At 41.4% G+C, this 25,346-nt stretch overlaps 1 protein-coding gene across 1 annotated transcript; it reads right to left on the bottom strand.

The window, feature by feature from the left end:
- Positions 1-1,841: 1,841 nt before the first annotated feature.
- LOC115106008 (UV excision repair protein RAD23 homolog B-like) lies at positions 1,842-23,950 on the bottom strand. The gene is given in 11 exon segments (XM_029628573.2): positions 1,842-2,737; positions 3,032-3,108; positions 3,111-3,210; positions 4,480-4,607; positions 6,603-6,723; positions 8,633-8,760; positions 9,013-9,068; positions 9,633-9,811; positions 19,758-19,837; positions 22,938-23,019; positions 23,732-23,950. Coding segments are annotated over 11 exon segments (1,131 nt in total). The 5' UTR covers positions 23,798-23,950; the 3' UTR covers positions 1,842-2,623.
- Between the last annotated feature and the right edge of the window lie 1,396 nt (positions 23,951-25,346).

Here is a 25,346-nt window from a genome sequence, read left to right as displayed (position 1 = left end):
GACAAGGAGCACCCTGGGTATATAGGTAGGTAAAACCCATAATGCAAAAAAAACGAATACAATTATCTTGCTAAACAGACCTAAACCCTATCCACAGAATGAAAAAGGTGGGGAAACTGGGTTTCTTGAGGTTACCCTTACCACTGATTATCATATGGGGAAGATTTTCACTTTAAAAAGTACTGCCAAAATGTTTTTAGGCACGTGCAGATAGGACATTACCTGTGCAGAACACATTCCCCGTTTGCCTTTCATCTCTAGTGTCCTTTTGTTTTGGGTAAAAATACATTTTTGTATACAGATTGTCGTTGTTATTCTGAACCCTCTGCCCGCAAGTCGTTAAACTTACCGTGAATGTGTCATTTAATTAGCCATTAATATTTGGCCATCTGTTTTTTTTGTGAAAATAAATCAAGCCATAATTGCCCAACGAGTCTGTGACCGAAGGCTTCGGTTGCCTTTTTTAAGTTTGAGCACCTGTCACCAAAAGGCCTGCGCACGGGCCTGTCTAAATCCATTATATTTGGACATTATCATGAATGGGAAAGATGTCATGCTTGAGCGCTACAGACAGATGAGTCACCCAGGCAGGTTGATGTACCGGGAGAAAGTCGATGTTTAGGTAACAATCACACAGAAACCTGCTGGTACCTGCGCAGAACTGAGGGCATTATGTATTGGTACTGAAGAGGGCTAGACATGCGCAGGGTTAGGGTGACGTTATCCTTAAGACACTAATCCTGGGTCAGTTTTGCATTGCTCCGACTTTCAATGCGTGGAGGGGCAAGCTGATCCTAGATCTGTATAGGGGCAACTTCCGCAGAACACTTACGTGTCGTGTTTTTATAACTATCCTAATGCAATCTCCCTTCTCTGAGTGAAATCATATACTTGACTTGAATGTTTGCCATTTGACTGACTGATCTTGACGAAGACTTAACATTCAAATTATATTTAACCAGGCAAGTCAGTTAATGGCTTATTACAACGTTCTCTTTTCCTATGTTAGATGATCACACGCTGTTCCGTCAGAATTGGCCTTGCATAAATCAAAATGTCTCCCCAGCTTCATATCATAGTTTGAATTAAAGTAAATCAGAGCCAGCTTGCATTATAGTGGTGAATTTTGATGTCAGACAGTTACAACAAATGTTCACTTGAAAATAACTTCCATTCGGTTTCTGAGTGGAAACAGAGAAGGCTCATTTAAGGGTCATAAATCACAAAATATCAAACCATTGAAAATAATAAAACACTAGATATTTAAATGCCAAAGTTCGTTATAGAAATGTCAATAAGCAACACAGATGTACGATGCCGAACACATCTCACAGTACAATAATGTACCAAGCGTAGTTAAGTCAGTCAAAAATGTATTTCATTGAGTGTCAAGTGACATATAACATGTGGAACGCCAGTTCTCACACACACGCACACCTAGTGGTCTGGATCGAGCATTGTATTGTATGTTGGTCAATACTGCCCCCTGCTGGTCTATGTAGAACAGTCTGCTCGGGGAGGGAGGATTGTTTACATGTGATCGAGTATGGTCGCATGGCTTCCTCTCATGTAGCCATTTTTTAAATACCTTTATTTAACTAGGCAAGTCAGTTAAGAACAAATTCTGCCTGTTTGCCACTTTCACCGATTATCATGAGTTTTCAGATGACAGCATACCAATCAGATAAAGACTATCGTGTAGAAGACTATGGTGGTACAGAACCTGACCAAAATGCATTTTTAAATAAGAACAATATCCTATTCCTAGTCTTGAGTATTATTCATGGGGTTAACTGTTAATTCACTAGGAGGTTTTTACCCCCACCAACACAAATTGGGCATTATTCACATTGAAAATGTTTATTTATGTAAAAATGACAGTAAATCAAGTTGATAGTAACTGTAAACACTAGGCTACTATAAGCAAGGGAAACCATATTACATGCCTCGGATGACAAAGAACTAGGTTAAACTTCTTTTTTCAGGTTGCATGAAAATAAATCAGTACTTCCCATATTTGTACAGTTGCCATGGCAACTCATTTTTGCTGTATCACACTTCTCTAGAAGTTCATGTCGGAAGTTTAATACAAATTTAAAAGTTAACAATGCTGCTCGTTTAAAAACTTTCACTGTAATTTCAAATTGCAATCTTTTTTTTAATGTACTGGGATCCCTATACTGGTAAATTGAGACACAGAAAAAAGCAAGAACAATTATGTATAGGAATGAAAATACCATAAACTTCCCAATCACATACAATCTCCTCTTTTATAACAACATTGGGAAACAACATTCTGCGATCAACCCTTGAAACCAGTATTTATTTCCTTATGAGAAACAATCATGTTGGTCTTTGGCTGAATGAAATAAAAATGGGTAGTACACTGGTGATCTGATGAACTAAGTAGCTGGTACTCAATTCAACCATTAAGGTGATTAGGAAAAGCTTTTATTTCTCACAAAAACTATGATCCATTGTTACCAAGAAGATGTATCATGTATTTGTAGGAAAAGTCAGGAAACCGTGAAGACCCATGTTTTTATGCTTTTATGAGACATTGATCAATCAAAAAAGTAGAGGGGGAAAAAAAAGGATCAAAATTACTATCATGGCTTCCTTTCTAGTCGTCGTCAAAGTTCTGTTGTAAAAGGAAGTTAGCAGCCAAGTTCTCGTTCTTCTCACAGGCAAAGTAGGCCTGTATAACAAGTCCTTCTGGGAATCCTAGGGCTTTTAGCTGAAGAGGAAGCAGAGAAAGTCAACATGGAAATTAAATTAACAAAGATCAGAAATGACAGGATTTGCATGACTTGTTCAGATAGATAGATATCTATGTAATGGAGTCATTCGTCTTCAGTTGAAAACAACGCAGTCAGAAATCAACACTTGGCTTTTTGTTATTAGGTTTATTTGACATGGAGAATGCAGATTAACTGATATTTCTGTAATGTTCCAGATTTAGCTAACTAGCTCATTTTCAACTGTAGCCACATATCAACAGCCATCATGACCTGTGAGATTCCTTCCTTACCCGCTCAATGGCCTCCTTCTCCTGGGGTGTGACCTGGATGTAGTTCATGCCACTTCCAGCCTCCCCACCAACCCCACTCCACCACCACCACCACCTCCTCCACCACCACCACCCTGTCCCCCCTCCTGGGCTGGCTCGTTCAGCATCTGGATAAACTGCTCTTGGTGGCTGCTGATTTGCTGGGAGGGAAACAAGACATGGTCGTGTTCATTAGGGCACACTGTAGCAAAACATTTCCAACGGAAAAGAACAGCCATTTCTTAAAGGGATACTTCGGGATTTTCACAATGAGGCCCTTTATGTACTTTATTTTTGAAATGTATCCTTTGTTTAACTACGCAAGTCAGTTAAGAACAAATTCTTATTTACAATGACCGGCCTAGAGTCAGATGAACTTGTGGATATCATTTTTATGCATCTGTGTCCAGAATGAAGGAAGTTAGTGTCGCAAGGTAATGCTAACTAGCACTAGTGCAATGACTGGCAGTCTATGGGTATCTACTAGCATGCTAGTAGATGCCCTGGTCAAAAGTAGTGCACTGTAAAAGGGATTAGGGTGCAATTTGGGACACACAGTGTTTTAGACAGTCTCCCAGTGGGGGTCTGCTGCAATGCCTTCAGGCTCTGATCTCATCACTATGTAGGCCTGAAGAGATGAAGGATACAGAGAGGAATCGATTTGGCAGACAAAACTACCTGGAATTCAGCATTCAACCAGTCTATCTACTGCTCATTTTAACCAGTTCAACTACAATATTGTGGAATAGTCTGGATCAAAATTGTAATTATTCGCCTACCTCCTCATGCCTTTTGCACACAATGTATATAGACTCTTTTTTTTCTACTGTGTTATTGACTTGTTAATTGTTTACTCCATGTGTAACTCTGTGTTGTCTGTTCACACTGCTATGCTTCATCTTGGCCAGGTTGCAGTTGCAAATGAGAACTTGTTCTCAACTAGCCTACCTGGTTAAATAAAGGTGTTCTCAACTAGCCTACCTGGTTAAACAAAGGTGTTCTCAACTAGCCTACCTGGTTAAATAAAAGGTGAAAATTTTTTTCATCAATTCAGGAGTATATCGTAAATAGCAGTGCTTGTAAATAGCAGTATGTGTGTTGTGTCTTTGGTGGCGGTAAGAGTGGCGCAGCAGGCTCCCGAGTGGCGCAGCGGTCTAAGGCACTATATCTCAGTGCTAGAGGCATCACTACAGACCCTGGTTCGATCCCAGGCTGTATCACAACCGGCCGTGATTGAGAGTCCCATAGGGCGGCGCACAATTGGCCCAGCGTCGTCCGGCTTAGGGGAGGGTTTGGCCGGGGGGTAGGCCGTCAATGTAAATAAGAATTTGTTCTTAACCGACTTGCCTAGTTAAAGGTTAAATAAACACAAAAAGAATAATAATATAATAATAATAATTAAAAAAGAGTAGTGTGCGAGTCATCCATACTTGCAGAAGCTGGGGGTTCTCCCTCCCTATCTGCTGTAGTAAGGCAGGGAGCAGAGAGGGGTTCTGCTGGATGATCCGTCTCATCTGGAGGAACTGAGGCTGGTTAACCAGGAACCCCAGAGGATTGGCTGGATACACAGAGAGGAGAAGAGGTGTTCTGTTTCCACAGTTCAACATTACATGTCCACACAGGTCCTTGTACTATACTGATAAATGTAAAACGCAACATCTTCAAATATTTTACTGAGTTACAGTTCATAAGGAAATCAGTCAATTTAAATAAATTAGGTCCTAATCTATGGATTTCACATGACTGGATCAGAAAACCAGTATCTGGTGGGACCATCATTTGCCTCATGCAGCGCAACACATCTCCTTTAGAGTTGATCAGGCTGTGGAATGTTGTCCCACTCCTCTTCAATGGCTGTGTGAAGTTGTTGAACATTGGTGGAACTGAAACACACTGTGGTACACGTCAATCCAGAGCATCCCAAACATGGCGTCTGGCGAGAATGTACACCATGGAACATTTTCAGCTTCCACAGGAATTGTGTACAAATCAGATCCTTGTGACATGGGGCCTTGCATATCATAACCAGACCTCCACCACGGGGCACTGTTTGCAACGTTGATATTAGCAAACCGCTCGCCCACACGACACCGTCTGCCATGTACAGTTGAAACCGGGATTAATCCGTGAAGAGCACACTCCTCCAGCATGCCAGTTGAATCCGGGATTAATCCGTGAAGGGCACACTCCTCCAGCATGCCAGTTGAAACCGGGATTAATCCGTGAAGGGCACACTCCTCCAGCATGCCAGTTGAAACCGGGATTAATCCGTGAAGAGCACACTCCTCCAGCATGCCAGTTGAAACCGGGATTAATCCGTGAAGGGCACACTCCTCCAGCATGCCAGTTGAAACCGGGATTAATCCGTGAAGGGCACACTCCTCCAGCATGCCAGTTGAAACCGGGATTAATCCGTGAAGGGCACACTCCTCCAGCATGCCAGTTGAAACCGGGATTAATCCGTGAAGGGCACACTCCTCCAGCATGCCAGTTGAAACCAGGATTAATCCGTGAAAAGCACACTCCTCCAGCATGCCAGTTGAAACCGGGATTAATCCGTGAAGGGCACACTCCTCCAGCATGCCAGTTGAAACCGGGATTAATCCGTGAAGGGCACACTCCTCCAGCATGCCAGTTGAAACCGGGATTAATCCGTGAAAAGCATACTCCTCCAGCATGCCAGTGGCGATCAAAGTTGAGTGGTTGCCCATTGAAGTCGCTTTACGACGCCAAACTGCAGTCAGCTCAGGACCCTAGTATGGATGACTAGCACGCAGATGAGCTTCCCTGATACAGTTTCTGACAGTTTGTGCAGAAATGATTTGCTTTTGTAAACCCACAGTTTCATCAGCTGTCTGGGTGGCTGGTCTCAGACAATCCCACAGGTGAAGAAGCCAGATGTGGACATCCTGGGCTGGCGTGGTTACACGTAGTCTCTGGTTGTGAGGCTGGTTGGATGTACTGCCACATTCTCTAACATTGGAGGCGGCTTATGGTAGAGAAGTTAACATTAAATTCTCTGGCAACAGCTGTGGTGGACATACCTGCAGTCAGCACGACAAATGCATGCTGCATCAAAACTTGAAACATCTGTGGCAATTGTGCTGTATGACAAAACAATCACATTTTAGAGCGGCCTTATTGTCCCCAGTACAAGGTGCTACTGTGTAACGATCATTCTGTTTAATCAGCTTCTTGATAAAGCCACACCTGTCAGGTGGATGGATTATCTTGGCAAAAGAGAAATGTTCACTAACAGGGATGTAAACAAATTTGTACACAACATTAGAGAGAAAAACTGTGTATGGAATATTTATGGGATCTTTTATTTCAGCTTATTAACCTCCAGTATGACAAACCGCTTACGGCATGGAACAATCGATCCAGTGCAACATGGAGGTCATCTCAGAATCTAGCTGATGCTGAGAATGGTCAGTCAATATGTTACCAGTTTCTTATTATTTCAGAGAAAAAAAAGAGAATAAAAATGCATCAAATGTTTTCTTAGTGTTACCCAGTGTAGAGGCAGGCGCGCGCGCCCACCCACACTCACCGCCTGTTGCAACGCTGGCGGGGGTTGTCATACTGCCTGTGTTGAGAGCTGGAGTTCCTCCACCCACAGAGGGCACCACTGGGTCAGCACCCGCATGGCTCTCCTCCCCAGCTGGGATCCCCTGAAAAACACACACGACAACGTTCGCTACCGCATTAGCGACCCAACGTGAGAACTGTCCGACTGTGGTGGAATCTAGCTTGCTTCATTCCAGCTCTAAGTTACATGTGGATGAAAATCATCATAAAATAGAAAACCTGAAGTACTTGAAAAACAAGGGGTATTTTGTTTGTTTTACTATGGAATAACCAGTCAATATCATGTGACTCATTTCAGGAAACTCGGCGTATGGCGCACGACACTACTTCACAGGAGAGGTATTTGAACGTAAACATATGTATATATATATATTTTTGTTTTGTTTGTCAAAATGCGTTTTTTTGTCGTTACAGAAATGCCTACTGGAACATGTAAACTTTCATGTGACATAATAAACTTGTATGCCATCTGTAAATACTAATAAAATCGTTAAATTACGAACCTAGTTGATTTAGCCACGGAAAAAGCCAGGAACCTTCCCGCTAGCCATGATTGGCTGAGATAATGGATGGGCTGGACATGCCGAGAGATGAGTTCGGATTGGTCTGCCATGTAGCACGCTTCTGTCTATAGCATGAGCTGCTCAGTATGTGTAGATAATCCTTTCCACTGCAGCTTTTTTGAAAGATATCATGAATAACCACAAAAGTGTTGTTTCTGATGACAGTGATGGGGAAGAAATGGCAATCACAGAAGTTGAGTTTTGAAATCAGTCAAATGCCCGGTGGAAGAGTATGATAGCTAAGGAGATGGAGATAATTCTGGCATTTTGATTGCAAATATGTGGAGGGAGTTGAAAAGAGAACACAGAAGGCTGTTGGATAAAACACCTGTCTCCGGATAACATCTTCAAACTAAGGGCAACCACGGCATCGTGACAGAAGAAGAATCGTTCATTCATACGGGTAAGAGTCTAGATAGCTACATTTTCAGATATACATTTCTAATTTTGTCAGAAAGTCATTATCATTCATTGCAAGTTAAAGTTAGCTAGCTTGCGTTGGCTGGCTCGCTAGCGTTACATGTATGATCTCTGAAATAATATTATTTAACATTGAACCTAGTTAGTTAGCTTTAGCTACCTGCAGATTCAAGCTTGGTGGCTAGCTATGACAATCAGTTTTTATTGCTAGTAGTATGGGTTGGAACTATTGCCCCATTCAAAACAACTGGCAAGTCGGAAATCTCTGACTTCAGTGCGTTCAAGACAACTGGGAACTCTTGGGGGGGGGGATTAAATGGGAAAAATATTTTGAACGGTCATCCTAGAGCCCCGACTTTCCGACCTGAAGATCACTGCAGTCATGATTTTACCTTGTATTTTTCGAAGTTCCCAGTGGTCTTGAAAGCACCATTGGCTTCATTGTTTAGCTAGCTACCTACTTGTCTAAACAAAATACTCAAATTCTCTAGATGATTACATAACCCATCCGGTTAGCCAGGTGTGTCTGTGGGTTATTACGGCCATCTATTGTATTTAACGAAGATGTGTATACGTCTAGACAATAGTTACCCATCCATTAAGCTAGATGTGGCTGGGGGTTGGTTAGAGCATTTTTCACATGACCATTCACATATTCAGGTACTCCACAGCTGTCTGGGTTGTTAAAGTTGTGTGTGGGGGCTTACTGTTAGCAGGTACTCCAAAGCTGTCTGGGTTGTTAAAGCTGTGTGTGTGGGCTTACTGTTAGCAGCTACTCCACAGCTGTCTGGGTTGTTAAAGCTGTGTGTGTGGGCTTACTGTTAGCAGCTACTCCACAGCTGTCTGGGTTGTTAAAGCTGTGTGTGTGGGCTTACTGTTAGCAGGTACTCCACAGCTGTCTGGGTTGTTAAAGCTGTGTGTGTGGGCTTACTGTTAGCAGGTACTCCACAGCTGTCTGGGTTGTTGAAGCTGTGTGGTTGAAGCTGTGTGTGTGTGTGTGCGCGCTTACTGTAAGCAGGTACTCCACAGCTCTGTCTGGGTTATTGAAGCTGGCTCTGAGCGCTGCCACTACCTGCTCCCTCTCGTAGCCCATCAGCATCATCTCTGTCACCATGTTCTCATACGATTGGCCTGTCACTGAAGAGCAGGAAGAACAACCAGACAGCATTTTGATCTGAGAGATTCTGTAAGCTTCAGATGACATCATTCACTAGGATAAACATAGCCTAATAAAAACAGATTGTGAGGCAGAGCTATGCCTTTCACTTCTTTATCTATATAGGGAAGACTACCAAGACACATGGCCATATACCCATCTATTACAGGACAAGGTAAAGGATAGTCAATCACATATACACTCAATAATGTTATATCAGGAAGACCATTTACCCAGAGCAGAAGTTGCCTCCTCGAACATGTTCACATTTGTCAATAGACCAGAGGAACTGAAAGAGAAGGAGCGTGACACTGATGAGTACTGTTCAAGTAGTATATCACATGGTCTGCCCTGTACTAAAATACAACCACAAAGAGATGCATTCATCCTTCTATAAGCTCAGACACTAGCAACATGTCTACTGGCCTCGTCTTAGGAGAGAACACACACCGCACGTCCATCTGCCGTTCCTTCAGTGTGTTTCAGGGACCACCCACCGGTGGGCGACTGCCGACATTTTTACACATGATTCTACATGTAGAATCAGTTCGCAAATGATGGCTGGCACTCTGTTCAGAGGTGCTAAGTAGTCTCAGCTGGCAAATGCTACCGGCGTGTCTGTGCCTTTGCATGAGGCTACCGTTGAGATGGACCGGTAAAAACAGCCTCCTATTAATGGCTGCCAGCTGGGCTGTGGTCTTCAGGCCGAGGTAACATCGACAGCATCCCCAATGGCACCTTACTCCCTATGTAGTGCACTATATAGGCAACAGGGCTCTGGTCAAAAGTAGTGAACGATATAGAAAATAAGTTGTCATTTGTGACACAGCAGTGACTGCCAAACCAGACCTACCTGGTGGGGGTTGATGCTGGTGCTGAAGTGCTGCAGGGCCTCTCCTCGGCTGGTTTGGACCCCTCTGGTGGGTTATCTGAGCCTGGCGAGGCAGCCGTGGGTACAGTGGGGGCTGTAGTAATGGAGGAGGTGGTGGCGGCAGAACTGGAAGGCTGGGCAGCTGCTGGGGCTGCTTTAGGCTACAAAGAGAAAGGGGACGCCCACAGCGCTCGGTTTTTGTTTCTTTCCAAGGCATCTTTTAAAGAACACTTACGCCTATAAGTGATACAGTAACAATGATTTAACCAATATGGATCGTGTCATGTAAGAAGCCTGTGATCTGCGTTAGGCTACATACAGACAAGGACACATTGGGAATTACTGTGAAGCAGTATTCATTTTAGGTGACTTTCACTTTGTGAGGTAGCAATAGTTCCTTTTTTACTAAGCAAAAAAACAAGCTTGCTAGCCTCGTAGGCTACTCATCTTGCTAAAAGTATCGATGGAAAAATCTAATAGGATCAGATCCAAGACTCATAAATATGCAAATAAACAGCCATCTTTACCATTCAATCTTTCAAGGACACTACCTGCTGCCAACTATCAGACACTCAAACTGCGCAGAAGTGACATATTGTAGCTCAGTGTGGTAGAATATTCAATCATTGGATGAACTGTTGCTGCACCTGTATGCATGGGAAGGGGGGCTGTAACACTGATTCCAATCGACTCTGCACAGTGGGATGGAATCTGCATTCTGTCAGTGTGATATTGAGGTGTGTCAGCTCATTTTGGCACTTATTTTTTAGATTTAGTCATTGACTAAAATATCATTAAGTCTTATTCAAATGACAAAAATGATTTAGTCTACAGTGGCAAGAAAAAAAGTGTGCGAAACCTTTGGAAATGCCTGGATTTTTGCATAAATTGGTCATAAGATTGTGATCATCTAGGTCACAAGAATAGACAGTCTGCTTAAAATAGTAAACAATTATACGTTTCCATGTCTTTCCTGAACACATAGTGTAAACATTCACAGTGCAGGGTGGGAAAAGTATTTGAACCCTTGGATTTAATAACTGGTTGACCCTCCTCCTTTGGCAGCAATAACCTCAACCAAACGTTTTGTAGTTGCAGATCAGACCTGCAGAGCTGCTGGCAAAACGCACGAAAGTGCTGTTTGAATGAATGCTTACGAGCCTGCTGCTGCCTACCACCGCTCAGTCAGACTGCTCTATCAAATCATAGACTTAGTTATAACATAATAACACACGGAAATACGAGCCTTAGGTCATTAATATGGTCGAATCCGGAAACTATCATCTCGAAAACAAGACGTTTATTCTTTCAGTGAAATACGGAACCGTTCCATATTTTATCTAACGGGTGGCAGGTAGCAGCAGGCTGCATTGCACAACCTTCAATGTTATGTCATAATTACGTAAAATTCTAGCAAATTAGGTGGCCCAAACTGTTGCATATACACTGACACTGCGTGCAATTTCACCTGGTTAATATTGCCTGCTAACCTGGATTTCTTTTAGCTAAATATGCAAGTTTAAAAATATATACTTCTGTGTATTGATTTTAAGAAAGGCATTTATGTTTATGGTTAGGTAGACATTGGAGCAACGATACGCACCGCATCGATTATATGCAACGCAGGACACGCTAGATAAACTAGTAATATCATCAACCATGTGTAGTTAACTAGTGATTATGATTGATTGTTTTTTATAAGATAAGTTTAATGCTAGCTAGCAACTTACCTTGGCTTACTGCATTCGCGTAACAAGCAGGCTCCTCGTGGGAGTGCAATGTAATCAGGTGGAGTGCAATGTAATCAGGTGGTTAGAGCATTGGACTAGTTAACTGTAAGGTTGCAAGATTGAATCCCCCGAAATGACAAGGTAAAAATCTGTTGTTCTGCCCCTGAACAAGGCAGTTAACCCACCGTTCCTAGGGCCGTCATTGAAAATAAGAATGTGTTCTTAACTGACTTGCCTAGTTAAATAAAGATTAAATAAAAGTGTAAATTATTATTTATTTATTTTTTAAATCGGTGTCCAAAAATACCGATTTCTGATTATTTCAACTTGAAATCGGCCCTAATTAAATCGGCCATTTCGATTAATCGGTCGACCTCTAGTCTGTTGTGAACTGCTCTCGAGATCATGCCACAGCATCTAAAATCAGGTTGAGGTCAGGACTCAGACTGGGCCACTAGGTGTATTTTCTTCTGTTGAAGTCATTCTGTTGATTTACTTCTGCGTTTTGGGTCGTTGTCCTGTTGCATCACTCAACTTCTGTTGAGCTTCAATTGGTGGACAGAGTCTTACATTCTCCTGCAAAATGCCTTGATCGGCAGAAAATACATTTGAAAGTTTATGATAGCAAGATGTCCAGGGCCTGAGGCAGCCCCCAACCATGACGCTCCCTTCACCATACTTTACAGTTGGGATGAGGTTGATGTTGTGCTGTTCCTTTTTTCTCTCCAAACATAGTGTTGTGTTCCTTCCAAACAACTCAACTGTAGTTTCATCTGTACACAGAATATTTCACCAGTAGCACATCCAGGTGCCCTTTTGAAAACTTCAGATGTGCAGGAATGTTTTTTTTCAGACAGTAGTGGCTTCTTCCGTGATGCCCTCCCATGAACACCATTCTTGTTTAGTGTTTGACGTGTTGTAGACTCGTCAACAGAGATGTTAGCATGTCTTTAGCTGACACTCCAGGATTCTAGGACTGCTCTTGCAGTCATCTTTTCAGGACGGCCAGTCCTAGGGAGAGTAGCAACAGCGCTGAACTTTCTACAATTATAAACAATTAGAGATAATTTTGTAACCCTTTCCAGCTTTATGAAAGTCAACAATTCTTAATCTTAGGTCTTCTGAGATCTCTTTTGTTCGAGGCATGGCTCACATCAGGCAATGCTTCTTGTGTTTTTTATAGGGCAAGGCAGCTCTAACCAACATCTCCAATCTCATCTCAGTGATTGTACTCCAGGTTAGCTGACTCCTGACTCCAATTAGCTTTTGGAGAAGACATTAGCCTAGGAGTTCACATACTTTCTCCAACCTACACTGTGAATGTTTAAATTATGTGATTTTTTGTCTATATTGAATACAATAATTTGTGCGTTAGTGTGCTTAAACTGTTTGTCTATGGTTGTGACTGATGAAGATCAGATCAAATTTGATGACCAATTTATGCAGAAATCCAGGTAATTCCAAAGGGTTCACATACTTTCTTGCCACTGTAGTTGTCAAAATTACAAAAAAACTGGGCCATTTTAATCAACTAAATGACCTTTCATTTGTATTGTATCATTAACCAATAGTAAACAAATCAGTGTTTCCCCTATATTAATCTAGAAGCGGTGGGCCACCGTTGCTAAATCGTGGCCACCACTCCAAAAAAATATATTTAAAAGACTTGAAGTGTAAATTTAAACTTATAATAAGAGTCAGGAGAACGTCAAATGTCATGGCATCTCCATTGATTTTACGTTTGAGTCACTCAGCATAAGAACCCGACAAACCATGGCAAAGTGTAGAATTGCAGGAAATGTGTTTAAAAACTAAAATTCTCTCCGCACCATGCCAAAATGTGTAGGACTGCAGGAAATGAATAAAGTCAACAAAATGGCTACAGGGACTGAGTTGACCATTGTGTGTGGAGTCAGTATAATATTAAATGCAATCTTTCTTGTGCTCTTCTATTTATCATGAGTTTTTGTTCCACCTTGCTATTTTTAGTATTACATTCATAACTGCATTTAGAGCTGGCAAGAAAGGCATTTAACTGACAAGTCTCTCTCTACACTTCTTCAAAGTATTTGCAAAGTAGTATGGGTTGCATCTGTCACATTGTCATCGTTATCAACGGTCCAACAGCCCAATGTTATTTACTCAATAAATTGTTTGCTATGCATTCGTTTCTGTGCCACCAAAATGTTTGCATACAGGCTACAGGGCTACGTTCAGCTGCAAAAACAGAGCTGACGTTATTCCTTATTCAATATGTCAGACAGCCAAGTTTGTTCCACAAAGCTGAAAGTTACCAGTACATTACATCCCGCTGAACGCAACCCAGGTTGTTAGCAATAGCTAGCTAATGAGATAACATGACTGAACAAGGCGTAGCCTAAACAAATGGTTAACAATCCGGGCCGCAAATAGCCTTGTTTTAGAATGGCCCACAATATGCTTTATGAATGGAAAATGCGGCCTGCCAATGTAGCGGTGGTATTAAGGGTCTACGTTTTGAACAGTAATGGCTAGAATCAAGACGCTTTTTCTGAAGAAAAAAGAGGTAGACTTAGCTAGTACATTGGCTACAGAACCTGGCTAAGAAATGCAGTGAGGAAAGTGTGAGGGTTGTGCAAGACTAAAAATGTAAATACTTTTCTATAGTCAAGCGAGGGAAAAACAGGTAGTGCCTTGAGAATTAATTCACACCCCTCGACTTTCTCCACATTTTGTTGTGTTAAAGACAATTTAAAATGAGTTCAACGTGGACCCCCCCACTGGCCTACACACAATACCCCATAATATCAAAGTGGAATTATGTTTAGAAATGAATTACAAATTAAAAGCTGAAATGTCGAGTCTATAAGTATTCAACCCCTTTGTTATGGCAACCCTAAAGTTCAGGAGTAAAAATGTGTTTAACAAGTCACCTAATAAGTTGCATGGACTCACTGTGTACAATAAGGGTCTACCTCATCTCTGTAGCCCACACATACAGATAATTGTAAGGTCCCTCAGCCGAGCAGTGAATTACAAACACAAAGACCAAGGAGGTTTTCCAAAGCCTCGTTCCAATGGCACTTATTGGTAGATGGGGCAATATTTTTAAATTTTTTAAAGCAGACATCAAATATCCTTTTGAGCATGGGGAAGATACACCATCCAAAGTGTAGTATCTATACACCCAGTCACTACAAAGAGACAGGTGTCCTTCCTAACTATGTTGCCGGAGAGGAAGGAAACCACTCCGGATTTCAACATGACGCCAATTTGACTTCAAATCTAAATGCATTTGTCACATGCGCTGAATACGACAGGTGTAGACCGTAGTGATATACTTACAGCCCTTAACCAACAATGCAGTTAAGAAAAATATGTGTGAAGTAAAAATAGATAAGAAAAAATCTAATAAATAATTGAAGAGCAGCAGTAACATAACAGTAGTGAGGCTATATACAGGGGGTACCGGTACAGAGACAATGTGCGGGGGCACCGGTTAGTCGAGGAAAGATGTACATGTAGGTAGTTATTAAAGTGAACAAACAGAGTAGCAGCAGAGTAAAAGAGGGGGTGGGGGGGGGGACAACACAAATTGTCTGGGTAGCCATTTAATTAGCTGTTCAGGAGTCTTATGGCTTGAGGGTAGAAGCTGTTAAGAAGCCTTTTGGACTTATATTGGTACTCCGGTACAGCTTGCCGTGCAGTGGCAGAGAGAACAGTCTGACTAGGGTGGCTGGAGTCTGACAATTTTTAGGGCCTTCCTCTGACATCGCCTGGTATAGAGGTCCTGGATGGCAGGAAGCTTGGCCCCAGTGATGTACTGGGCTGTACGCACTACCCTCTGTAGTGCCTTGTGGTCAGAGGCCGAGCAGTTGCCATACCAGGCGGTGATGCAACCGGTCAGGATGCTCTCAACGGTGCAGCTGTAGAACCTTTGAGGATCTGAGGACCCATGCCAAATCTTTTCAGTCACCTGAGGGGCAATAGGATTTGTCGTGCCCTCTCCACAGCTGTCTTGGTGTGTTTGAACCATGATAGTTTGTTGGTGATGTGGACACCAAGGTACTTGAAGCTCTCAACCTGCTCCACTACAGCCCCGGGAATAAGAATGAAGGCATGCTCGGTCCCCCTTTTCCTGCAGTCTGCAATCATCTCTTTTGTCTTCATCACTTTGAGGGAGAGGTTGTGGTCCTTGCACCACGCGGCCAGGTCTCTGACCACCTCCATATTGGCCGTCTCATCATTGTCGGTGATCAGGCCTACCAGTGTTGTGTCGTCGGCAAACTTAATGGTGCCTGGCCATGCAGTCAAGACTGAACAGTGAGTACAGGAGGGGACCGAGCACACACCCGAGGAGCCCCTGTGTTGAAGATCAGCGTGGTGAATGTCTTGTTACCTACCCTTACCACCTGGGGGGCGGCCCGTCATGAAGTCCAGGATCCAGTTGCAGAGGGAGATGTTTACTCCCAGGGTCCTTAGCTTAGTGATGAGCTTTGAGGGCACTATGGCGTTGAACGCTGAGCTCTCATCAATGAATAGCATTCTCACATAGGTGTTCCTTTTGTCCAGGTGGGAAAGGGCAGGGTGGAGTGCAATAGAGATTGCATCATCTGTGGATCTGTTTGGGCAGTATGCAAATTGGAGTGGATCTAGGGATTCTGGGATAATGGTGTTGATGTGAGCCATGACCAGCGTATCAAAGCACTTCATGGCTACAGATGTGAGTGCTACGGGTCAGTAGTAATATAGACAGGTTACCTTAGTGTTCTTGGGCACAGGAATTATCAAACCTGCCAACCCTGTCCAACTTTTTAGAGTACCAGCTGCGTGCGGTAAATGGTAGATTCAACTCGCTCGCGTAGCACATGCCGAATTGGGGTTCTTTCCCCCGCATGCTTGTGCTGTTTGGGTCCGATCACTTTTAAAACACGGTTCCTAATGAACACTAAAAGCAAAATCATTTTTGAAAACATAATAAAAACAAATGATCACGTTGACTAGACAAAGCTTAAGTAGGCTACCGCAAAGGGAATCTGAACACTGTTCGCTAGAAGAGTCAGGTGTTTCAGCCTATGTAAAAGGTGCCTATTGGATTTGTATTTATTTGCATACATAATTTCAGATTTTCAAAATTGATAACATCTCAAATCTAGTGCAAAGGCCTTTTAGAAGCATTGCCTCTATAGCTAATACCGGACACTCATTCATTAAAATCGCTCAGTCTTCTAAACTCCCGACATTTAATGCCAAGATGTTTCCATTTATTTTTGATTAAACTTCTGTAATGTTTTTCGTGACGTGGATCATAATTAGTTAGTCTATCAGGTTGCGTGATCCTCGTAATGTTACGTGGAAAATACAACTAATGGAATGCAGAATGAAATGTATATCACACTCGCACAAATATATATTTTTTCTTCGTATTTGCATTTAATTTATTTCACTAGCGAGTGAACTGCTGGCACGGAGTCGGAAAGGGATTTGTCCATGTGTTTACGTACAGCTGACAGTTGGCAAAAATCTGCATCACAACAGGAGGGGCAAACACGGGGCAGCTACGTCAAATAATAATGTATTAATCTCCATGTCCGTTGACACAAACTCCATACATGTCGGTGTGTTGCAGCTCGAGAGTCGGGATGTTAGATTTACCCAGTGAATTTATTTTTTATTAAAATGTAAAATAAATAAAATAACTTTTCTGCTTACTATTAAAATCGGATCTCGTAACTGCGTTCATGGACAGAAGAGCGTCGTTGGTATGCAAAATGCGTTCGTGTTGGCAGGTCTGGACTATAGTGGTCTGCTTGAAACATGTTGGTATTACAGACTCAATCAGGGGCAGGTTGAAAATGTCAGTGAAGACACTTGCCGATTGTCATCGCATGCTCGGTGTACACATCCTGGTAATCCAGCCTGGCCCTGCAGCCTTGTGAATGTTGACCTGTTTAAAGGCCATACTCACATTGGTTACTGAGAGCGTGATCACAGTCGTCCAGAACAGCAGATGTTCTCATGCATGCTTCAGTGCTGCTTGCCTCGAAGTGAGCATAAAAGGCAGCTCATCTGGTAGGCTTGTGACACTGGACAGCTTGCGGCTGTGCTTCCCTTTGTAGTCTATTAGTTTGCAAGCCCTGCCACATCTGACGCGCGCCGGTGTAGTACAATTCAATCTTAGTCCTGTATTGATGCTTTGCCTGTTTGATGGTTCGTCAGATAGCATAGTGGGATTTCTTAAGCGTCCAGATTAGAGTCCCGCTCCTTGAAAGCGGCAGCGCTACCCTTTTGCTCAGTGCGGATGTTGCCAGGAATCCATGGCTTCTGGTTGGGGTATGTACATACAGTCACTGTGGGGACGACGTCATCAATGTATTTATTGACGAAGCCAGCGACTGATGTGGTGTACTCCTCAATGCCATCGGAAGAATCCCGAAACATATTCCAGTCTGTGCTAACAAAACAGTCCTGAAGCTGAGCAAGACCGAGATCAAGCTGAGCAAGACAGAGTCATTGGTGCTTCCTGCTTTATTTTTTGCTTGTAAGCGGGAATCAGGAGGATAGAATTATGGTCAAATGAAGAGTGAGGGAGAGCTTTGTATGTGTCTGTGGAGTAAAGGTGAACTAGAGGGTTTTTCCCCCCTCTGATTGAACATTTAACATGCTAGAAGAAATTAGGAAAAACAGATTCAAGTTTCCCTGCATTAAAGTCCAAGGCCAAATCACATCTTCAAATCAAATGTTATTCGTCACATGCGCCAAATACAACAGCTGTAGACCTTACAGTGAAGTGCGTACTTACAAGCCCTTAACCAACAACGCAGTTCAAGAAATATTTAACAGAATATTCACTAAATAAACCAAAGTAATTTAAAAAAAATCAAAAGTAACAAAGTAAAATAACAACGAGGCTATATACAGGGGGTACCAGTAACGAGTTAATGTGCAGGGGTACAGGTGAGTCAAGGTAATTTCTCCATGTGGGTAGGGTAAAATGACTATGCATAGATAATAATAAATAGTGACTAACAGCAGTGTAAAAACAAAGAGGGGGGGGGGGGGGGGGGGCAACGTAAATAGTCCAGGTGGCCATTTGATTAATTGTTCATCAATCTTATGGCTTGGGGGTAGAAGCTGTTAAGGAGCCTTTTGGACCTAGACAAGGCGCTCCGGTACCGCTTGCCGTGCGGTAGCAGAGAGAACAGTCTAAGACTGGAGTCTGACAATTTTTTGGGCCTTCCTCTGACGCTGCCTAGTATACAGGTCCTGGATGGCAGGAAGCTTGGCACCAGTGATGTACTGGTACGCACTACACTCTAACTTTAAAACAGTTACAGAGTTTAATGGCTGTGATAGGCAAAAACAACATTGTAGTTACTCCACAATATTAACCTAATTGACAGAGGGAAAAGGAGGGAGCATGTACAGTATTAAAACAATTCAAATCATGCATCCTGCTTGCAACAAAGCACTAAAGTAATACTGCAATGTGGCAAGGCAATTAACCTTTTGTCGTGAATACAAAGTTATGTTTGGGGCAAATGCAATACAAAATATTACAGAGGATCACTCCATATTTTTAAGCACAGTGGTGGCTGCATCATGTTATGGGTATGCTTGCAATCATTAAGGAATAGGATGTTTATCAATATAAAACATGTACTTAATGGCGCTAAGGACAGGAAAAATGCTAGAGGAAAACCTGGCTCAGTCTGCTTTCTACTAAACACTAGGAGATTAATTCCCCTTTCAGCAGGACAATAACCTAAAACACAAGGCCAAATCTACACTGGAGTTCCTTACCAGGAAGGAAATAAAAGTTGCTGGGTAGCCGAGTTACAGTTTTGACTTAAATCTGCTTGAAAATCTATGACAAGAACTGATGTAGGCTAGGCGTGTGCGCCCAATGCTGAACAGAACTGAGCATCTGTGCTGCTAATATTAATTGTGCTCGTCACTGAAAAGCGCTCAATCTCTCCAAAAACTATTGTTCAGTCCACTGAGATTTTAGTCACAGGGATAATAGTCTCGTTTCAGTCAACTGAAATTAAAAATAATTTGTTTAGTCATTTTTTTCCTGGGTCTATTTAGTCAGTTATAATCTCGTCAATTGCCACTGAAAAGAAATTGATGTTCGATTAATATTTGTCACAATTTTTGTTGACTAAATTAACACCGGTGTGACAGGCCTAGGAAATCTACATCACACACACGTACGTCCAATGACATGGAAAGTTAATTAAGTCCATCTGCCAATATCAGTGGGTGCGACAGTATGTGTGTTATGGTCTGGTGGGTGTGTGAAAATGGTTTTACGATGCAAAAACAGTTCTGTGCCATCTACTCTTAAATTCTCCACCACAATAAAGGCCAGATCTCAACCCCTCTAATACCTTACCTTTGCCACCATGACAACCACAAAGTTCTTCTCATCAATCTTATAGTCCTTGATAGCAGTGTCATCATTTAGGATTTTCCCTGCAAGGAACAAACATGAAGATTAGAGGTCGACCGATTAATTGGAATGGCCGATTTCAAGTTCATAACAATCGGAAGTCAGTATTTTTGTACAGTATTTTTGTACAGTATTATTATTATTTTTTTACACCTTTATTTAACTAGGCAAGTCAGGTAAGAACACATTCATATTTTCAATGACGGCCTAGGAACGGTGGGTTAACTGCCTCGTTCAGGGGCAGAACAACAGATTTATACCTTGTCAGCTCGGGGATTCAATCTTGCAATCTTACAGTTAACTAGTCCAACACTAACCACCTGCCTCTCATTGCACTCCACGAGGAGCCTGCCTGTTACGCGAATGCAGTAAGCCAAGGTAAGTTGCTAGCTAGCATTAAACCTATCATAATCACTAGTTAAACTAGTAATATCATCGACCATGTGTAGTTATCTAGCGAGTCCTGCGTTGCATATAATCGATGCGGTGCGTATCGTTGCTCCAATGTGTACCTAACCATAAACATCAATGACTTTCTTAAAATCAATACACAGAAGTATATATTTTTAAACCTATATATTTAGCTAAAAGAAATCCAGGTTAGCAGGCAATATTAACCAGGTGAAATTGTGTCACTTCTCTTGCGTTCATTGCACGCAGAGTGTGTATATGCAACAGTTTGGGTCGCCTAATTTGCCAGAATTTTACGTAATTATGACATAACATTGAAGGTTGTGCAATGTAACAGGAATATTTAGACTTATGCATGAACACCGTTAGATAAAATACGGAACCGTTCCGTATTTCACTGAAATAATAAACGTCTTGTTTTCGAGATGATAGTTTCCGGATTAGTCCATATTAATGACCTAATGCCTTTCTGTGTGTTATTATGTTATAACTAAGTCTATGATTTGATAGAGCAGTCTGACTGAGCTGTGGTAGGCAGCAGCAGGCTCGCAAGCATTCATTCAAACAGCACTTTCGTGCATTTTGCCAGCAGCTCTGCTGTTTATGACTTCAAGCCTATCAACTCCCGAGATTAGGCTGGTGTAACCGATGTGAAATGGCTAGCTACTTAGCGGGGTGCGCGCTAATAGCGTTTCAAACGTAGTTATTCCCCTTGCTCTGCATGGGTAACACTGCTTCGAGGGAGGCTGTTGTCGTTGTGTTCCTGGTTTGAGCCGAGGTAGGAGTGAGGAGAGGGACGGAAGCAATACTGTTACACATAAGAACATCCAATAGTCAAAGGTTAATGGAATACAAATGGTATAGAGAGAAATAGTCCTATAATTCCAATAATAACTACAACCTAAAACTCCTTACCTGGGAATATTGAAGACTCATGTTAAAAGGAACCACCAGCTTTCATATGTTCTCATGTTCTGAGCAAGGAACTGAAACGTTAGCTTTCTTACATAGCACATATTGCACTTTTACTTTCTTCTCCAACACTTTGTTTTTGCATTATTTTAACCAAATTGAACATGTTTCATTATTTATTTGAGGCTAAATTGATTTTATTGATGTATTATATTAAGTTAAAATAAGTGTTCATTCAGTATTGTTGTAATTGTCATTATTACAAATAAAAATAAATGTAAAAATATATATATATATATAATATCGGCCGGCGTTGAAAAAATCATAATCGGTCGACCTCTAATGAAGATAGTTATATCAGCCAACAATGCTTCAAGAACCCTGACATTCTATGCCAATGAAATTCACAGAAGCCTATCCCTGGGGAGAACCCTGCTATCCTGTCACCTATAAGTGGTGAAGAAACATTAAAAGATGCACTATGCTGAAATCGCTCTACCATTTCCTAGTTACTAAGAATCAAACAGTTCGCCTAAATTCAGTTTATTTACAAAACAAGCAACTATAGTGTAGATAATCATTATACCATCTAAACCGCTGTGAAATATTTTTAATAACCAAAAATAGTATTTGAAGCTGGTATAGAAAACCAAAAATGAAACACAAAAACTAAACTTAAGACCGGGAAACATATAAATAGTGTACATAGAGACAGCTCTACCACAGACTTTCTTTAATAACAGATCTATAACTTACATCTATGTGAATTTGTTCAAGTCTCCCAAAAAGTCACATTTTGCAGCTTTAAAATGTCACATACACGGACTGAATACTATTTCTGCATTCCCATAACATAATTATACTGATCAAAAATATCAAAAACGCAACAACTTAAATGATTTTACTGAGTTACAGTTCATAAGGAAATCAGTCAATTGAAATCAATTCATTAAGCCCTAAACTATGGAATTCACATGACTTGGCAGGGGCACAGCCATGGGTGGTCCTGGTAGGGCATAGGCTAACCTACTAAATCAAAATACATTTTTCCCCACAAAGGGTTTTATTACAGGCAGAAATCCTCAGTTTCATCAACTGCTGGGTGGCTGGTCTCAAGACGATCCCGCAGGTGAAGAAGCTGGGTGTGGTGGAGGCCCTGGGCTGTTGTGGTTACACGTGGTCTGCAGTTGAGGCTGATTTGAAGTACTGCCTAATTCTCTAAAATGACGTTGGAGGCGGCTTTCGGTAGAGAAATTAACATCTCTGGCAACATTCCTGCAGTCAGCATGCCAATTGCACACACCCTCAAAACTTGAGACATCTATGGCATTGTGTTGTGTGACAACTGCACATTTTAGAGTGGCCTTTTTATTGTCCCCAGCACAAGGTGCACCTGTGTAATGATCGTGCTGTTTAATCAGCTTCTTGATATTCCAGTGTCTGCTGGATAGATTATCTTGGCAAAGTAGAAATGCTCACTAACAGGGATGTGCACAACATTTTTTATAAATAAGCTTTTTGTGCATATGGAACATTTCTGGGATCTTTTGTCTCAGCTCATGAAACATGGGACTAACATTTTACATGTGTTTATATTTTTTGTTCAGTATACGTGACAACCTGTGTACTGACATACTTATGCAGCTGTCTTATCAGTGTGGCACAAGGCAAACCAACAGGAGACATGTAATTATATTATGACAGCACAACGATTTATTACTCTTAAAAAAAAATTTAAAAATCAAAGTCCTTATACTGCCAGACGAAATGTAGAGTAGGGTAATAAAATACAAACTGTACCTGCATATATCAATTTCTGCCCTGCAACCGGAAAACCATCGTTTCCCTTCTCATTCTCAATTCTTTCCTTTAAGGTTTTTACCTGTAAAGAAAAAGAGTAGACAAAGTATAAAGGGATCGAAGTCCATTGTGAGAAATATATGTTGTCAAACCTAGAGCTGTCGTTAGATAGCTAGCTATATGGATCAATGATCTGAACCATTACATTTTCCAAATAGGTAACAAACTATTCAACTGCTTCATAATTAGCTAGCTACCGAGCTACGTGTGACTAACGTTAACAAATTAACGTTAGCTAGCTATAATAGATGACTAATATTACTTAACAGTAGTTAGCTACCTAACTAGCTATAAAACAAACCCACAAGTTGCCGTTTTGAATAAATATCTATTGTAAACATAAATTGCAACTATGCATGACAAAAGTGATTTAACTAGACAGCTAATGAGCTCGCTAGTTGAGATTGATAAAGTTCAGCTAATTAGGTAGCTAACGTTATTAGCTAAAGCTAGCATAAATCAGCCAACGTTAGTTACTATTTCCTCAAGTTTCAGATCTGTTTTTGCATCATAAAATCGCAATACGTGTATATGAAGCAATTTACTACTTTACGTTAAAGACTATTACTAATTCACTACTTGAATGGGGACTTGAACATGTTTAAATGGCTTCGCTACCTACAGTAGTTATCCATGTCAAACTAGCTAGAATGTGTGCTAGCTAACGTTAGCCAACGGTAACTTAGCCGAAGCCACCCACCCCCTTCAACAAATGCATGGTGGTTTCAACTCACCGTCTCCTCTTCGTCTATGTCGATTTTAAATGTCTGCTGCTGGAGGGTTTTCAAAGTGATCTGCATTTTTGCGATGAGCAATTTAGCTTAGGTTTCTTTACTTATTTCACCACGTACTCTTTCCGAGGGTGTAGGTCGATTCGTTACTATTCCCGCTAGCTCATCACAACCTGTCCGGCGCCATTACGCTTTTGGCTTTTCAGTGCATAAACAAACCTGACTTTGCACAAAAAGACCAGTAGGCATGTGCAACTGGTGACGCGAGGGCTACATTGCAAGAAACATGGGAAATTGAGTATTCATTTGAATTAACCCGTCCATTCATTAATTCATACATGCATTCATTGTTAGCAGCGCATCACAGATACAAATTTAAATTAAATAAAAACTTGTTCTGAGTGCATCATCATCAACACCAGCATCATCGGCGCATCCATGATCTTTCCCGATCGAGGGAATACTTTTTTTGTTTCTTCGCGACTAAAGATTTGAAGCTAAATTAACGCACTCGGGTTTAATTTGATCTCAAGTTAAATAGTTACCTACTCACTAGCTTTTAGGCAGGTGTGTGTCTTTAACAACATTAGCGTCAGCAACAATAGTGGAATCGGCGGTTCGCCTTCAAAATAAATCACCCATTGAAACATGCAAAAGGATAAACATTGTGAAAACATGCTACAATTGGACTAGATAATGATAAACAAGGTTGGAATGTTATATAAATTCAACAAAAAAACAATTATGAATCAAATTGACCCCCAAAAAGTACAAATATGTTGAAAATGCAATGGGGATGCATTTAAATTTAGAATTGCATTGGGCGCATGCGTATACGCACTGTACAGCCTAACCTATGGATTGAGCATCCATGAAATGGGGTATAAACCTACACAGTGACACCCACAGAACACAACAATACGGAATATGCATTTAGATCTTCTTGTAATTGAATGACTGTTTCATTTGCAAATTTGAGCAGATGGTGCTAACAGTGTATATCCTTCCTGTATTTCCTGCACCTTCTGCTTAGTAGTTTACATTCGAGCACTGTTGCGTTTTGGCCTCATGCGATTTTTTAGTTGTTGGACTATTTAGCTAACCATCCTAGACATTTTTTTAAAACTTAACCTTTATTTAACTATGCAAGTCAGTTAAGAACACATTCTTATTTACAATTTACAAAAATCTCATAATAAATTAGGTGTTGTTTTTGGTGTAACAGTAACGTGATAGTATGCTATTATATATGTTTCTCTTATGCAGAATACTAATGAATCATTATGTGATCTTCCAAGACATTGATTCAGCTTTGATTTTAACTTTACTAAACGAGCACCACTGTGAGAAGTGGCGAAGTGACGCTCCGGTGCGCTCTGGCAGCACTACAGTATACCTACGCCCTGCAGTTCGCTACACAGAACGAGCTCATTTAAGCGCACCAGCCACACATAGTCTATTATTTTTCCTCGTGCAAACTTTGGTGATGCAAAAACGAGAGACCACAAGTGTGGCTGTTTTATGACAATCTGGGAATATGTGGCCCAGGAAACATTCTGGTTGGTCTCAGGGAATGTAAAATAGTTAGGGAGACTTCTTAAACGGTATTGAGTGAAGA

This window comes from Oncorhynchus nerka, linkage group LG22 (genome assembly GCF_034236695.1).
Source record: "Oncorhynchus nerka isolate Pitt River linkage group LG22, Oner_Uvic_2.0, whole genome shotgun sequence".
NCBI classification, from domain to species: domain Eukaryota; kingdom Metazoa; phylum Chordata; class Actinopteri; order Salmoniformes; family Salmonidae; genus Oncorhynchus; species Oncorhynchus nerka.
The sequence above is the reverse complement of the archived record's forward strand: the minus strand, read 5'-3'. Positions and strand labels throughout refer to the sequence as shown.